The 18435-nt window shown below is 48.5% G+C and overlaps 1 protein-coding gene across 2 annotated transcripts in view; it reads left to right on the forward strand.

Moving 5' to 3' along the window:
- The window catches only part of KIF17 (kinesin family member 17), an 82797-nt gene that overhangs the window by 42158 nt on the left and 22204 nt on the right, over positions 1-18435 (forward strand). For both annotated transcript variants that reach the window (XM_088462077.1, XM_088462076.1), the window contains exons 8-12: positions 6275-6422; positions 7860-7921; positions 8684-8823; positions 10327-10558; positions 15758-16016. In XM_088462077.1, the coding sequence (XP_088318203.1) occupies positions 6275-6422; positions 7860-7921; positions 8684-8823; positions 10327-10558; positions 15758-16016 (841 nt within the window). The remainder of the gene's footprint in view (positions 1-6274; positions 6423-7859; positions 7922-8683; positions 8824-10326; positions 10559-15757; positions 16017-18435) is intronic.

An 18435-nucleotide genomic window follows, 5' to 3' on the forward strand; every position in this document is an offset into this window, starting at 1 on the left:
GCAGAGGGCCGCTCACTGTGGCTGGAAGAGATTTAGGGCTGGATTCAATTAGGCGCGAGCTTTTCGCACATAAGTGGGTATGGCGCTATCCAAGTCCCGAAGTGTTCACATGTGCGAAAGCTCCATAGGCAGAAACTGGCGAAAAGTTTTCACCATCTCAGGGCAGGTGAAAAAATGTGCAAAATCTCTATTTTTGGCTAAAAATGTGGGGACTCTGGGCCTGATTCAGATCCGCTCATGAGCGCTATGCGCTCGCTAGCGGGTCGATGGTGGCCCAGTGCGCATGACGGAGCCGGATCCGTCGTGCGCATGTGCGAGACCCGGATAGCGATGGGCAATCCGTCGCTCCGGGTCTCGGACCAAAGGGGGCGTGCTGACGAAGTTGAGTGACAGCACGTCCCCTTTGGTGGGCGGGCCGGGGGCATGGCTGCCCAGACGGAGGCGTTCCCATGAGAACGCCTACCATCTGGGGCCGGCTCCACTGACATCACATGTGATGTCAGTGAGAGAGATTTCGGCTCTGTTAGAACCGAAGTCTCTCTGGGGCTTGCGGCCACAGGACCCTACCACAAGGGTCTCGTCACAAGCCCGATGGCCGCGATGGTCTTGACCATCGCGACCATCATCATGGCCACTCGCTATAGCTGTGGGTGTTCACCCACAGCTATGCGAGCGACAAGGAGGCCGTTCTGAAAAAAACAAAGCCCGGCCCTGATTCAGAGCGAGCTCTCTGTCAGAGCGTCCGGCTCTGAATCAGGGCCTCTGTTCAGAACCCTTTGGACAAACCCCCACCATCCCTAATGACTAATTAGGCAAAAATATATTTTTATTTGACTTAATTCCCCCTAATAATGACATGTGGTGAAAATGTAAAAAGTGCTGGAAAATGGGGTTAAAGTACTGAGTGAGGTCATTGGGGGGCAGGGGGCTGCAGCAGGTGTATTCTTTACTTTTTTTTTTTTAAACCGCACTTTATAGACACAGAAATATACTAGCGCCCATTGTAATGTACCCCCAATTTAACTGAAGAAATTATTTTCTCCTTAAGAATATTGCTTTTAATCAATTTCCACACTAATGTAAATAAGCATATAACAGCCGTTTCATACAATGTAAAAACCCAAATTACTTTTATTAGGGCTAGTCATACACTCCACATATGCGTTTTCACGTATTTTGTAATTGGATAGGGCGAAAAACGGGAGCGCGCCTTGCCAGCAGAATTTAAAACGACCATTTTATTAAAGGTAAAACCCGGCGTGTTGGGTATATCATCCAATTCAACAGTTTTCACCTTTAATTAAATTGGCATATGAAAACCTGCCAGCAGAACCGCCGATAATCTCTGGTTTAGCAAAACTGACCCTTGATAAATGAGGCCGGAAGGGTTTGCTTTCTCTCTCTGTATCCACTAGGGCAGGGATGGGGAACCTCCTGCCCAGAGGCCCTATAAGGCCCTCGGAATCATTCGGTCTGGCCCTCTGAGTTTTTTTCTGCTAGCCTCATCTGGCTAGCAGGGTGCCTAGAATGGCACATTGTAGCCAGAATCTATGCAGCAGTGCCGCCTGGAGCATCCTTGGGGCACTTCAGACGGTCACAGCGCTGCCCTAACAGCTCCCCGGATCATCCAGGGATGCTCTGGGCATTGCTGTAATCACTAGCGATTGTGACCCCGCCCCGTGTGACGTCACACGGAGGGGGCGTGGCCTGCACCAAGCTTGCGAATAATGTTATATATATATATATATATATATTGTGATAGGATCACTGGTAAAGTGGTCTGTGACAGGGACATTTATCCCAGATTCCTGTCTTATGTGTTTTAAACCTCCAGGAGAAAGTCTGCAGTGTAGCAGGCTTGAGTCTCGGCTTTTTGAAAAGCCGGTTTGGGACCTGGGGGTTGTGGGTGAGAGGAGAGGGAGGGCTCCACCCACGGCCACTCCAGGTTTTGGTTCTCGCAGCCTGGTAACAGGTTGTTAGGGTTTCCACCTGAGAGTGGCCAATATAAGCCTAGTGTGTTGAGGGCTGATTGTCTCACCTGGGAGAGCAGACAGGGAGTTTGCTCAGAGACACTTGAAAACCTAACTGTGAGTATTGTGCTGTGCCTTTGTTGCTGGCGAGGGCATTAGGCCCTGCCAGGTTCTGGTAGTGAGGGAACTACCTGTGAAGTTAGTGCCCCGACAGGGCTAGGATTTATGTTTATGTTTTCTTTGTTATTTCTGAGATTGTACAATAAAGACTGGCGCCGACCAGCTTGTACTTGCATCCAGACTGGTGTGCTGCTTCCCTGCTGCTGTGTGTGTGTGTAAGGAAGGAGTCCTCTACCCAGGAGAGGGACCCCCTAACCTAACTGTGTCACAATATGGTGGAGAATGCGGGCACCCACACACACTGAAGTTGCAGCAAGAGGAAAACTTTCCGTTTAAAAATTAAAGGGACAGACACCCAATTTGTAAGTGTGGAAATAACGCTGTGTCCTTGGAGTCCCATAGAGGAGGCGTCAGCCAATGCTCAGAGAGGCAAGGTTCAGCTTCCAACCTACAAACCAGGACAAAATGGAGGACATTATTAAGGCCTTGCTTCAAGCTACAGCAGCTCAGCAGGAATCTACCAGGGCTCAGCAGGAAGCTACAGGAGCTCAGCAGGAGACTAACAAACTTCAGCAGGAATCTACCAGGGCTCAGCAGGAAGCCACCAGGGTGCAACTGTTGGCCTTGGAGACAGCCCAGAGGCAACAACAGGTCGCCATCGCGGAAAACAGCCAGGCCATAAAAGAGGTGGTACAGCACCTGGTCGCCCGGCCCAGAGATGTTAATACTGGTCCTCCCACCACCACTCACTCCGTACGAGCCAGTCACTTCCTCCAAAAGATGACTTCGGGCGATGATGTGGAGGCCTATCTCGCCGCATTTGAAAGAACGGCCGAAAGGAAGAGTTGGCCCAAGGAGCAGTGGGCAAGTCTGGTGGCACCTTTTTTGTCTGGGGAGCCACAAAAGGCCTATTTCGACTTATGCCTGGCTGATGCCAAGGACTATAAAAAACTAAAACAGGAGATCCTAACTCGCTTGGGAGTCACCACCTTTGTTCGTGCCCAATGGGTCCACCGCTGGGAGTTCCATATGGACAAGCCTCCACGTTCACAGATGCATGACCTCGTCCATCTGTCCTCAAAATGGCTACAGCCCGAGACGCTGACGGGACCACAGATCGTGGAAAGGGTCGTGATGGACCGGTACCTGCGATCATTACCTGTGACTCTGCGCAAGTGGGTGAGCCATGCAGACCCTAAGTCCGCGGACCAGTTGGTCGAGCTGGTGGAGAGGTACGTGGTGGCTGAGGAGCTGATGAGTATGCCCCACCGAGCCCCGATGGCGCACCGGCGAACTCCCACAGACACTGGTAAGACTGTTCCAGTGGAGAAGGGTGCTGGGCGGTGGGATGTACCTAAGACTGAGGGTGTAGAACCTGGAGACAGGCCTGCCAGGCCAGGAAGGTTCTTGCCCCGTAAACGACCAGACATTAATATGATTCAGTGTTTCCGGTGTGGTGACTTCGGCCATATTTCCGCTAATTGTTCACTTACAACTGAACCTATGCAATGCGATACTGCTCATGTCTACCGCAGGGGGTCTTTCTTTGCACAGATAGCCTGTACGGCTGACCGGCAGGCTGAGACTGATAAGCACATGTGTGTACTCACTGTAGATGGCAACCGAGTAGAGGCACTGTTAGACTCTGGTAGCTTGGTGACACTTATAAAAGCTGAGCTGGTGAACCCCTTGAGGCATAAGGGGAAAACTGTTGGTGTGACCTGCATACATGGGGATACTCGATATTATGTTACTGCCGAGGTGAACATCGAGACACCATGTGGTTCAGCTATAGTTTCTGTGGGTTTGGTGCATGGTCTGATGTACGATGCAATATTGGGGAGAGACTTTGCTCACTTCTGGAAGTTGTGGGAAAGCCGTTTTGCTCCAGAAGTGAACAACCCCGATCCATTTGAGAAAGTTGTCGATGTAGTGGAGGAGGGAGTTTCTTCTGAGTCAGAGTTATTCCCTTTTTCTACTATGATTGGCGAACTAGAGAATGCGGAGCGTGACGGTGGTCCGCCAACTGATGTGCCTCCCATTGAGGTGGGAAGTGTTGTTGGGCCAGTGGATCGTCTGCCTGATTTAGAGGTCAGAAGAGAGGTCTTTGCCGTGGAGCAGTTGAATGACCCTACTTTGGTAAAAGCCAGGGAGAATGTAAAAGTACTTGATGGTAAACCCGTAGACCCTGATAGTCCTTTGTCCTATCCCCACATGGCAATGTGTCAGGATTTGTTATATCAGGTGACTAAGAAGGGGGAAGATGTTGTGGAACAACTAATAGTTCCATTGCCTATTATAGAGGTGCCGATAGTGAGAGAGCACCTGAAACAGGCTCAACAGGCACAGCAGAGGGTATACAACTGCAATGCTCGGTTATGCAGCTTTGCTCCTGGGGACAGAGTGTTAGTGTTGGTTCCCACTGTGGAAAATAAACTTTTGGCTAAATGGCAAGGGCCCTTTGAAATCTTAGAAAGAGTGGGACAGGTCAATTACAAAGTTTACCAGCCGGGGAAAAGAAAGCCGGAACAGATATACCATATAAATTTGTTAAAGCCCTGGAAAGATATAACGGTACTGTCGGCCGTCCGAGTCCCTCCAGTAAATCCAGGGCCCTTAGTTCCCGAAGTGACAGTGGCAATAACCCTGTCGGCAAATCAACAACGAGAGGTCAAGGAGTTTCTGGTCAGAAATAGGGTGCTGTTCTCTGACGTACCTGGGAAAACCTCGGTCGTTAAACATGACATCATCACTGACCCAGGGGTTAAAGTTAATCTAAAGCCCTATAGGTTACCAGAAGCACCAAGAGCATCGGTGTCGAAAGAAATTAAAAATATGCTAGAGTTAGGGGTTATTGAAGTATCACATAGTGAATGGTCAAGTCCCATTGTGTTGATTCCAAAGCCCGACGGGAGTGTGCGTTTCTGCAATGACTTCCGAAAGTTGAACAGGGTTTCAAAATTTGATGCCTAGCCGATGCCACAGTGGAGAAGGAGGCGTTGGTCATAAAGTGGACGTTAGAGGCTCTCAGGTACTACTTGGTTGGTAGAAAGTTCAAATTGATCACTGACCATGCCCCTTTGAAGTGGATGTCCGAAAATAAGGACAGTAATGCGAGAATTACGAGATGGTTCTTGGCGTTACAAACTTTTAAATTTTCAGTGGAACACAGACCAGGGGGCCTGTTGTCTAAAGCAGACGCGTTGTCACGTGTTCATTGTTTGGGGGCTTCAGTTGTTCCGCCCCATAGGTCGAAACAAAGGGGGGGGGATATGTGATAGGATCACTGGTAAAGTGGTCTGTGACAGGGACATTTATCCCAGATTCCTGTCTTATGTGTTTTAAACCTCCAGGAGAAAGTCTGCAGTGTAGCAGGCTTGAGTCTCGGCTTTTTGAAAAGCCGGTTTGGGACCTGGGGGTTATGGGTGAGAGGAGAGGGAGGGCTCCACCCACGGCCACTCCAGGTTTTGGTTCTCGCAGCCTGGTAACAGGTTGTTAGGGTTTCCACCTGAGAGTGGCCAATATAAGCCTAGTGTGTTTAGGGCTGAGTGTCTCACCTGGGAGAGCAGACAGGGAGTTTGCTCAGAGACACTTGAAAACCTAACTGTGAGTGTTGTGCTGTGCCTTTGTTGCTGGTGAGGGCATTAGGCCCTGCCAGGTTCTGGTAGTGAGGGAACTACCTGTGAAGTTAGTGCCCCGACAGGGCTAGGATTTATGTTTGTTTTCTTTGTTATTTCTGACATTGTACAATAAAGACTGGCGCCGACCAGCTTGTACTTGCATCCAGACTGGTGTGCTGCTTCCCTGCTGCTGTGTGTGTGTGTGTAAGGAAGGAGTCTTCTACCCAGGAGAGGGACCCCCTAACCTGTGTCACAATATATATATATATATCTCTCTCTCAGAATGTCCCTTGGCAGAAAGAAGGTTCCCCACCCCTGCCCTAGGGATTTGGAAGGTGAAACATGAATGGACAAATGTTTTCCTAAAAAACACAGTTATAGTGGAGACATTTAAAATATTATTTCACACCAAGCACATGGAAACTGAGAAAGGGAACTGCCCCATCTCCATCTCCTCGTATCATCCTATTGTGCGGCTGGTACATGGTTCGGATTGATGTACATTTGTATGTAAGATCTATTTATTAAGCAGTAGAATCATCACTGACCTGTGCTGGCCCACAGGAGTACGAGGAAAGGTTTGCTCGGCTCAAGGCGGAATACGAAGCGGAGCAAAAGTCCCGAGCGCGCCTGGAGGATGACATCAGCAATCTGCGCAACTCATATGACCAACAACTGGCCAACATGGAGGAGGACCTGAAAAAGAGATCAGGTGACACCTGTGGATTCCAATTATGTCTCTGTATGGTGAGGTCTGTTACATAGAGGTTTGTTCATTCGTTCTTGCTCATTCCACAATTGTAAGGTAACATACTGTGAGTGTTGGTGCTGTAGCCATAGGGAGCTGTGAGTGTTGGTGCTGTAGCCATAGGGACCTGTGAGTGTTGGTGCTGTAGCCATAGGGTCCTGTGAGTGTTGGTGCTGTAGCCATAGGGACCTGTGAGTGTTGGTGCTGTAGCCATAGGGAGCTGTGAGCGTTGGTGCTGTAGCCATAGGGACCTGTGATCTAGGTGCAGGTTACTATGAATGCATGTATCTGCACTACAAAGACAATGCACTTGGATAAATATGATCGCCCTTACAACAAATTATTATTATTATCATTTATTTATATGGCACCACAAATGTTCCACAGTGCCTTACAAAGTACATAAACAAGTTGTAGACAAGCGACTTACAGAACAATACAATACAATACAGGACCAGGACATGGATAATATATATTGCTACATTAGTGACCATAACACCCAGATAAGCAACAGAACATAAGCAGCCAAGTATTAGGTGCCCTAATGGGGAGTAAGAAGTAGATGAAACTAAAGTAGCACAAGAGGGTAGAGGGCCCTGCTCGTAAGAGCTTACATTCTAAAAGGGAGGGGAAGACAAACAGGGGTGACACAGATGGGGTAGATGGGGAGGAAGGAGCATGTAGTAGCAAGTTAGGATGGGAGCTGGAAGGTTATGATGAAGTAGTGGGTCTTGAGAGCCCGTTTGAAGGATTGCAAAGAGGAGGAGAGTCTGATGGGGAGTGGGAGAGAGTTCCAGAGGTGGGGAGCAGTGCGGGCAAAGTCTTGGAGGCGGGAGTGGGAGGAAGTAATCAGTTGGCATGAGAGGCGGCGTGCATTAGTTGAACGAAGAGAGCGGAGAGGAGCGTGAAGGGAGATGAGATCAGAGATGTAAATGTGAGAGTAATGGGTGAGGGCTTTGTAAGCGAGCGTGAGAACCTTAAATTGGGTTCTAAAAGGGAAGAGGAGCCAGTGGAGAGCTTGTAGGAGAGGGGAGGCAGATGTAGAGCGTTTGTAGAGGAAGATGAGCCGTGCAGCTGCATTAAGGATGGATTGGGGAGGCCAGATAGGAGGAGGTTACAGTAGTCCAATCTGGAGATGACCAATGAGTGTATGAGGGTTTTTGTAGCATCCTGGGTGAAATGGATGAGTCCATTAAACCTAAGCTGGGAGATAGTGATCTCCAATGTTAGATATTTAGTTATTTACTACAGAGCTGGACATAGTCTGGAATTGACACGGCATTATCTGGAATAATAATGGATGACATATTGTATATAAAATTAGAGCCATGTTACATTACACATTACGATACTATCAGTAAGATGTTCATGGGACATTACCATTATCTGCTTTGGTCACAGGGGTCATTATGAATGGTATAAGAACAAGGCCGGGGAGCTCGGCAGAGGCGCCAGGAATCCAGGTATGGGAAATACATCACAGTTACTGTATATCTGTGTTATGCTGTCTCCTGTCTGTACATAGGGCCTAATTCAGAGATCTACGTAAATTCCATATATACGGAAATCACCGGTTTGCAGATCTGCGGATGCTCAGGAATCGCACTGCGCATACGCAGTTGTTTCTGCGATGTCAGTCGCAGTGCCCCAAAGACGCAGCATGGTTTGGGGGTGGGGACAGACAGCGGCAAACAACTAGCGGCCGTGCAATGGCGTCTATCTATGAATTGGGCCCATAGCCTGTGGGCAATAATGATAATACACAGGCTACCCAACAAACGCATTGTCTCCTATATAGTCATATCCACTTGGCTCCGAACACTGTTCGGGCGCTAACTGATCCCCGCGATCGGCGAAAAACGGGGATTTTTCACCGATATTTTTTTCAGCCCTATCCTAAAAATTCAGGCGAATTAATAGGATAGATCGCCCGTTAACACATAGGAGCCGCGATAAGCTTGCGGCCCTATGTGTTCTCGCCTTTTTCTGGGCGAAAAAACGGCACTTATCGTGGATTATTTTTCATGACACATCAGGTCCCGAGAAAACCCCGATAAGTGTCATCGTCATGCCGACTAAGGGGCTAATTGGATAGCCCCGAGCGAGCTAATTAGCCACGGTAAATTACCGCGGTTAATTGGATATGGCCCATAGTCTTCCATCCCGTGTGTGACATCACGAGTCTATTCTCTTTGAATAAAATGATACGCCGTTCTCCTTACCAGACAGAAGCAGCGCAATCACAGGTGGCCATGCATCTCGGCAGTGTGAGGAGAGACCACCATGGGCTGGATACCACCTCGGCCACACTGATCCCACCAGATGAGGCCACGGTGTCAGTCAACCCCCAGCAAGTACTTGCCAGGTCAGTGACAGCTCTTTCTGCTACTTATCACCAACGCAGACTCAGAACTTAGGGTACAGAAACACACACACCTGGGAGTTGGTTAATACCCACATAACATTTCTAATAACGCTCTCATCCGCACTATAAATACTTTCCCACCTAACAATTCACAAACTGCTCCAGTCTGTGTTTTAATGCTCCAAGGTGATTGATTAAAAAGGATGCTGAATATGTTTCATTATCTCACTAATGGTGGGTACACACCTAAAGCGATATATCTGCAGATCGAGTGGACATTGAACAACCATCATCTGCATGCTGCATCGGGTCCCAACGGCCGGGGGACGTGTCCCGGCGGGCGTGGGAAGTGTCCCGCCCCCCTCCACGCGGCTGCTGCTCTGTCCATCGGATGTGCAGCGCAGCCAATGCGATATGTCTGTCAACGACGCCGTTCACAGACACATATCGCTGGTACACACTGGCCGACGTGCCGCAGATATATTGTCTGATCAATGGATCGGCCAATATATCTGTCAGTGTATACCCAGCTTTAGGGGGAAGGGGACAAGTGGAGATATTACCCAAAGCCACCAATTAGCTTCTACTTATCATTCAGTGGCTGAACTACTGGCGGTGCAGTTGGTGCACCGAAGCATGGCCCGCGGTGTTGACGGGGCCCGCAGCCAGGTGGCTTTGGCTGGTCTGCTGACAGCGAGTGTTTATTGCTGGCGATTATAGAGGGACCCTCCTCTGCTTTGTTGGGTCATAAACTTCATTGTTATGGGGCGATTCTCTTGCGGCTAAGCACCTGGGAGCTATCCAATTAATTCCAACGACCAGCTCCGAGGCTGCACTTATCGTGCATTTCTGCTTGCACCTTCCTGGGGCGCGAGCAGAAAGTTGAGTAGGGCTTCTGGGCTGGTCGTGAGTGCCTGGAGCACAGTAACTGCTCCACGCCCAGCACTTGGCACGGGATACACTGCTTAACATGGCTAATCCCGTGCATTCTTGGGTGAAATGGAGATGTTAGGAATTAATTGAATAGCTCTCAATGTACTGGATAAATGATAGCTAGAAGCTGAGTTGCCAACGGTAACAGCTTCTCTACTTGGCCTCTTTAGAAGGTTTAATATCTGCCCCTAAACGTGTTTGGCAGGATATGAATGGCTGTAACAGGTGGGGTATACACCGCACTGGCGGTGTTGGCCATCTGGGGCTGGGTGTCTTGACACAAACCAGTGATGGGTAACAGATGGGCCTCCAAGTCTTCACTTGCAGCCCCAATTTCTATCTCTCTTGTTGCCATATTTATTTGCTTACAGCTTAGAACGCCTGTGTAAAATGCCCGCTGGTATGTTATGTACAGCAAAGTGTCTATTTCACTTATTAATTGTTTGGATTTCATTTACTATGGAGATTAAGAGTAATGTGTGGCCCTTCTGACAATGCGGCCCCCGAGGTTTATCAGGTTGCCCGTCGCTGGCATAAACCATCCTAATAGCAAGATCGCTGTTGTTTCAGGCTGCAGATTCTGGAGCAGCAGGTGGTTGGGGGTGAACAGGCCAAAAACAAGGACCTGAAGGAGAAGCAGAAGCGCAGGAAGAGGTACGCGGACGAGAGGAAGAATGACCTGATCGCCGCACTGAAAAACATAGATGAGGAGAGCGGTGACCGCATCCTGCTGAATGTCTACGAGTCCATTCAGGAGGAGCTTCAGGCCAAGAGCAAGCACCTAGAGAAGATGCAGAAAAAGGTAATTCACCCACCATTCATACCACATTATTATTATTATTATCCTTTATTTATATGGCGCCACAAGTGTTCCGCAGCGCCTTACACAGTACAGAAACAAATAATTTGACAAGCGACTTACAGTACAGTACAGGACAAGGACATGGATAATATACATTGCTACATTAGTGACCATAACACCTAGATATGCAACAGAGCGTAAGCAACCAAGGGCCTGATTCAGAGCCGCTCGTTCGCTCCGAGCGATGTTCGCACATCTGCGCATGGGTTGTAATGCGCATGCGCCAACCAGTCAGTGCGGACGGAAATCGTGTGTTCGCAAAATAGCGAGTGCCTACTAATTTGAGTGACAGGATGAGGCGTTTGTGGGTGGTAACAGGGGAAGGTGCTGGAAAACGGGGGGTGGAGATCCGAACGCAGGCGTGCCAAACGGTCAAAACGGGCGTTTTATGGGTGTGCATAATTAACAAAGCAGCGTCATCGACCACGTCACTTGGTTGTCCTTTAGCCAGAACTGCTCGCATGATTGCGGTAGGAAAATGCTACCACAAGAATAGCGAGCAGTTCATACGCCTTTCGATGTACTCAATTAATCAAATAAATAGCGGAGATGACGTATGATGCGAGCGGCCAAGGGGCGTCTTTACAAAATAGCGAGCGCATGTTTCGAACGCTCGCTCAGACATAGAGGCGTCAACAGACCGCAAAGAGCGAGCGCTTAATTTAAATAGCCAACCCCTTTTTCTGAACGAGCGTCCGCAAATAGCGTCCGGCTCTGAATCAGGCCCCAAGTGTTAGGTGCCCTGGTGGGGGGGTAAGAAGTAGATGAAAGTAAAGTAAGGAGAAGCACAAGAGGGTAGAGGGCCCTGCTCGTAAGAGCTTACATTCTAAAGGGGAGGGGCAGACAAACCGGTGTGACACAGGTGGGTATACCGGGAGGAAGGAGCATGGAGCAGCTAGTTAGAATGGGAGCTGGAAGGCTTTGATGTGCCACATACAAACATGAACCCAAGGGAATTGTGCAAATAGGCTATAATTTCACTTTATTCCCTATATATATTCAGTGAAAGGTGAGGGCACTGGCTGTTACTATAACCAACTACAACAAAAATCTCATTAGTAATAAGGAAATAGTGGATGCCATATAATGACAGGTGTTAGACATATGACCTGTACATTATTATCCTTTATATAGAAGTGTTTTATATAACCTCATTGTGCCAGCAGGAAGTATACACCTTTATGTTATAGTGATGTTAATTAGACGTCTGGAACAAGAGAAGTGGTACCATGTAATTGCACATACATAGAGGATAAGGACTAAACATACATAAAGGGGGGGAGGCAGTAAGAAGGGATTTAGAAGGGTTGAGGTGGAAAATGGGGCAGGGACTGAAGGGGAGATGGGTATTAGGTATACAGTAGTAGGATATAGGGGAGGGGATCGAGTGAGCCAGGCGACTGACAGCCACAGAATCAGGGGCAAGCCAGGGTTTGGCTGGGTATGTGGATCCTGAGAGGGTAACATTGTATATTTTGAACCATGGGTCTCAGACGGCATGAAATGTGGCCACTGTGTAATAGAAGACTGAAGACAGGTAATATACTCCATTTAGAGATGAACCAAATATGGGTCAGGCTCTCATGATGTGTTCGCAGAGCAGGTGTTTTCCAGCTGTGCACTATCTGGTATTCCGCAGCACAAGCGATGTGTATTAGCCTGTCTGCTAATGTGATGCACTGGAGCTCAAAGCAGCAGGTTAGTTGGGGACATCACAGTGGGTAGGTCTAGCAGAAGAGATGATGGAGATGATGTTTGTCCATTAAGGAGAGTGTTTCGGGCATGTCCATCATATGTTCTAAATGGAACCAAGTTGGCCAGAGTGTCTCTAGCATAAAACATAGGTGTTAGGGCTCATATGGTGCAATGTTTGTGGTACTAAATACCACCTAGTGTGCACTGTAGAAGAATTTTCCTTGTTTGAGACACTAATGGAGCACTAGATGCGGCTCAGCTTTGTATACTCTGCACTAGATGCGGCTCAGCTTTGTATACTCTGCACTAGATGCGGCTCAGCTTTGTATACTCTGCACTAGATTTGGCTCAGCTTTGTATACTCTGTACTAGATGCGGCTCAGCTTTGTATACTCTGCACTAGATGCGGCTCAGCTTTGTATACTCTGCACTAGATTTGGCTCAGCTTTGTATACTCTGTACTAGATGTGGCTCAGCTTTGTATACTCTGTACTAGATGCGGCTCAGCTTTGTATACTCTGCACTAGATGCGGCTCAGCTTTGTATACTCTGCACTAGATGCGGCTCAGCTTTGTATACTCTGTACTAGATGTGGCTCAGCTTTGTATACTCTGTACTAGATGCGGCTCAGCTTTGTATACTCTGTACTAGATGCGGCTCAGCTTTGTATACTCTGTACTAGATGCGGCTCAGCTTTGTATACTCTGCACTAGATGCGGCTCAGCTTTGTATACTCTGCACTAGATGCGGCTCAGCTTTGTATACTCTGCACTAGATGCGGCTCAGCTTTGTATACTCTGCACTAGATGCGGCTCAGCTTTGTATACTCTGCACTAGATGCGGCTCAGCTTTGTATACTCTGCACTAGATGCGGCTCAGCTTTGTATGCTCTGCACTAGATGCGGCTCAGCTTTGTATGCTCTGCACTAGATGCGGCTCAGCTTTGTATGCTCTGTACTAGATGCGGCTCAGCTTTGTATACTCTGCACTAGATGCGGCTCAGCTTTGTATACTCTGCACTAGATGCGGCTCAGCTTTGTATGCTCTGCACTAGATGCGGCTCAGCTTTGTATACTCTGTACTAGATGCGGCTCAGCTTTGTATACTCTGCACTAGATGCGGCTCAGCTTTGTATACTCTGTACTAGATGCGGCTCAGCTTTGTATACTCTGTACTAGATGCGGCTCAGCTTTGTATACTCTGTACTAGATGCGGCTCAGCTTTGTATACTCTGCACTAGATGCGGCTCAGCTTTGTATACTCTGCACTAGATGCGGCTCAGCTTTGTATGCTCTGCACTAGATGCGGCTCAGCTTTGTATGCTCTGCACTAGATGCGGCTCAGCTTTGTATGCTCTGCACTAGATGCGGCTCAGCTTTGTATGCTCTGCACTAGATGCGGCTCAGCTTTGTATGCTCTGCACTAGATGCGGCTCAGCTTTGTATGCTCTGCACTAGATGCGGCTCAGCTTTGTATGCTCTGCACTAGATGCGGCTCAGCTTTGTATGCTCTGCACTAGATGCGGCTCAGCTTTGTATGCTCTGCACTAGATGCGGCTCAGCTTTGTATGCTCTGCACTAGATGCGGCTCAGCTTTGTATACTCTGCACTAGATGCGGCTCAGCTTTGTATACTCTGCACTAGATGCGGCTCAGCTTTGTATACTCTGCACTAGATGCGGCTCAGCTTTGTATACTCTGCACTAGATGCGGCTCAGCTTTGTATGCTCGGCACTAGATGCGGCTCAGCTTTGTATGCTCGGCACTAGATGCGGCTCAGCTTTGTATGCTCTGCACTAGATGCGGCTCAGCTTTGTATGCTCTGCACTAGATGCGGCTCAGCTTTGTATGCTCAACTAGATGCGGCTCAGCTTTGTATGCTCTGCACTAGATGCGGCTCAGCATTGTATGCTCTGCACTAGATGCGGCTCAGCTTTGTATGCTCTGCACTAGATGCGGCTCAGCATTGTATGCTCTGCACTAGATGCGGCTCAGCTTTGTTTGCTCGGCACTAGATGCGGCTCAGCTTTGTATGCTCTGCACTAGATGCGGCTCAGCATTGTATGCTCTGCACTAGATGCGGCTCAGCTTTGTTTGCTCGGCACTAGATGCGGCTCAGCTTTGTATGCTCGGCACTAGATGCGGCTCAGCTTTGTATGCTCGGCACTAGATGCGGCTCAGCATTGTATGCTCTGCACTAGATGCGGCTCAGCTTTGTATGCTCTCCACTAGATGCGGCTCAGCATTGTATGCTCTGCACTAGATTTGGCTCAGCATTGTATGCTCTGCACTAGATTTGGCTCAGCATTGTATGCTCTGCACTAGATGCGGCTCAGCTTTGTATGCTCTGCACTAGATGCGGCTCAGCTTTGTATGCTCTGCACTAGATGCGGCTCAGCATTGTATGCTCTGCACTAGATGCGGCTCAGCTTTGTTTACTCGGCACTAGATGCGGCTCAGCTTTGTATGCTCGGCACTAGATGCGGCTCAGCATTGTATGCTCTGCACTAGATGCGGCTCAGCTTTGTATGCTCTCCACTAGATGCGGCTCAGCATTGTATGCTCTGCACTAGATGCGGCTCAGCTTTGTATGCTCTGCACTAGATGCGGCTCAGCTTTGTATGCTCTCCACTAGATGCGGCTCAGCTTTGTATGCTCTGCACTAGATGCGGCTCAGCTTTGTATGCTCGGCACTAGATGCGGCTCAGCTTTGTATGCTCGGCACTAGATGCGGCTCAGCATTGTATGCTCGGCACTAGATGCGGCTCAGCTTTGTATTCTCTGCACTAGATGCGGCTCAGCTTTGTATGCTCGGCACTAGATGCGGCTCAGCATTGTATGCTCTGCACTAGATGCGGCTCAGCTTTGTATGCTCTCCACTAGATGCGGCTCAGCATTGTATGCTCTGCACTAGATGCGGCTCAGCTTTGTATGCTCGGCACTAGATGCGGCTCAGCTTTGTATGCTCGGCACTAGATGCGGCTCAGCATTGTATGCTCTGCACTAGATGCGGCTCAGCTTTGTATTCTCTGCACTAGATGCGGCTCAGCTTTGTATGCTCGGCACTAGATGCGGCTCAGCTTTGTATGCTCGGCACTAGATGCGGCTCAGCATTGTATGCTCTGCACTAGATGCGGCTCAGCTTTGTATGCTCGGCACTAGATGCGGCTCAGCATTGTATACTCTGCACTAGATGCAGCTCAGCTTTGTATACTCTGTACTAGATGCGGCTCAGCATTTTATACTCTGCACATATGGCTCAGCATTGTATATTCTGCAATAGATATGACTTGGCTTTGAGTTATCTTAGCATAATGTAATTTGGGAGAATTGCAACCATTTTCTTTTGCACCAGTTTCATATATTTCCCAATGTGGTTTGTATTCCATCTGTATTTTATATTGTTTTATATCCATTTCATCTGACCTATACGTTCTGTGTCACAGCTGAAAGCCGCAGAGATTGAAATTGAAGATCTACATTCGGAATTTGAACGAGATAGAGATGACTACTTGGTCACCATCCGCCGGCAGGAAAGAGATCTCCTCCTCTTCCAGCAGATACTTGATCAGGTCCAGCCTCTCATCCGCAGGGACTGTAATTACAGCAACCTTGACAGAATCAGGAAAGAGGCGTTATGGGATGAGGAGAGCGGCAGCTGGAAGATCCCAGAGCTTGTCATGCAGAGGACCAGTCTTCCCACAGGTAACATCAGTGTCGGTATATAGTAAATACTGATAGTTCATGCAGTATAATCAGTACAATCTACCAGATTGTAGTAAATACGCCATAGTTCTGGGAAGGCAGTATAATGTAACATATGTATAAATTATGTATTAATATATGTATCTGTTTAAATAATATGTATATATATTATTTATAAATATGTACATTATAAAATTATTTGTACATATTTTATACATGTTACTTTTATGCTGCATTCCCAGAGCTATGGTGTATTACCTATAATCTTTATAAATAATATATACAGATCATTTACACTGGCACTATCATGTGCTTTATCTATGTATAAATAAAGCATATGACAGTGATCCTGTCTTTATATACCACATTAAGGCACTCTATATATGATAGGGGGTACATTTTATTTTCACACAAAGAAAACATTAGATCTGTTAACCCAACCGCTAACTTTGATTGGAAGGAGGGAGAATCTTGGTGTAGTTTCCATAGAAACATAACAATAATAATAATTATCCATGGTCCTGCTCCAGTAGGTGATCTAGAAGAGGCAATAGGGACCACCTGGGATTTCCCCTGTACCAGCGTGAACCAGTCTGACCTAGGGGGCAGTTTCTGGGACTGATGGCATTCATCTTCTGATAGTATTTCTTCTTCATTGGCCATAGGCTCTATAGGGAGAACTTGGCGTATAGCTTGGATATGGATCACGGGCACCACGCAGTTAAAAGCTTTGCTTGCAGGATGCACTGGGACCATCCTCTATACCCCATCCCCGAACCACAGGCACCTCACTCTTTGTGGTTACGCTCCTGGAGGGCAGATGCTAATTCCAAAAAGGGCCTGGAGGCCTTGCCCTTCAATGGGGAGATATTGTTTGGCCCAGACCTGGACAAAATTGTAGACACTCTGGCGAAATCTAAGTCAGCTTTTCTGCCATCTGCGCCTTGAAAGGCTAGAACCTCTTCCTTTCGGTCCTTTCGTTCTCAAGGAAAGCCCAAAGGACAGTCTTTCCCTAGACAATCAGCGGCCAAGTCTACCTCTAAACCTAAGAATCAGGCCTGGAGCATCAGACGCCCTGCTTCCAAGTCAGAGGATAAACCCTCAGCCTGACGGGACGGGCCTCCCTCTGGGGGATCCCAGGGTGGGAGGCCGACTTCTTCTGTTCGCCCAGTACTGGTGTCACACCACCAAGGATGCTTGGGTAAAAGAAGTGGTTTCTCAGGGGTACGCCCTCTCTTTCCATCAAAGACCTCCTCACCAGTTTTTCTGCACGAGCCCCCCTCTGGAAGAGAACAAGGCCTTGCAGATTCAGGAAGCCACAGAGCCCTTACTAAAAGCAGGGGTAATTGTTCCAGTTCCACTATCTCTGCGCAGGACTGGTTACTACTCTACTGTTTCTGGTTCAAAAACCAAATGGGTCTCATTAGCCTATCCTCAACCTAAAATCTCTGAACAGGTTCCTCAAGGTGCCCAGGTTCAGGATGGAAACTTTGCAATCCAATATACTGGCTATGGAACCTGGGGATTACATGGTATCACTGGACATTCAAGATGCATACCTGTCCCCATAGCGCCTTCCCACCAGTGTTATCTGCGGTTTGCTATACTGCAACATCACTTCCAGTTTCGGGCGCTGCCCTTTGGCCTCTCCACGGCTCCAAGGGTATTTACCATATGGCTGTCATAGCAGCCCACCTACGGAGTCAGGGTATACGACTCCTCCCGTACCTCGATTACCTCCTCTTGTTGGCGGCCTCTCCGGAAGTACTTCAACAGCATCTACACCTGAGGATCGCTTGTCTGCAGGCGCACGGGTGGCTGATCAATTGGAAAAAGTCCTCCCTAATTCACTCACAGAGGATGGTTCATTTGGGAGCCCTTCTGGATTCTCATCAGCAGAGGATTTTTCTAACTCCAGAAGATCTCCTCTCTACAACTGCGGGTGCGCAGTTGCCTGCGAAGTCGCCGGGTGTCGGTTCACTCGGCGATGCAGGTTCTAGATGCAAGTTCTAGGACCCATGGTGTCCACATTCGACATGTTGGAATATGCCCAGTTCCATTCCAGGCCCCTGCAGGGGCTGATACTATCCAAGTGGAACGGGTTACCTCACCGGATCAGGATGCTGGAGTTTTCACCGGAAGTGCGTCTGTCTCTGCCTTGGTGGCTACAACTCATCTCACCAAGGGTCGCCCCTTTTGGATCCCGGACTGGGTTCTTTTGACAACGGACGCCAGTCTCCGGGGTTGGGGCGCTGTGCCTGGCCCACATTAATTTCAGGGCCGTTGGACAGCGGACAAAGCAATCCTTCCAATCAACAAATTGAAACTTTGGGCCGTGTACAGGGTCCTCTTGATGTCAAGACACGTTCTTCACGGAAAAGCCATGCAGGTTCAGTCTGACAACGCCACCACGTTGGCG

This window comes from Taudactylus pleione, unplaced genomic scaffold (genome assembly GCF_031769625.1).
Source record: "Taudactylus pleione unplaced genomic scaffold, aTauple2 ptg001146l, whole genome shotgun sequence".
Lineage (NCBI taxonomy): Eukaryota > Metazoa > Chordata > Amphibia > Anura > Myobatrachidae > Taudactylus > Taudactylus pleione.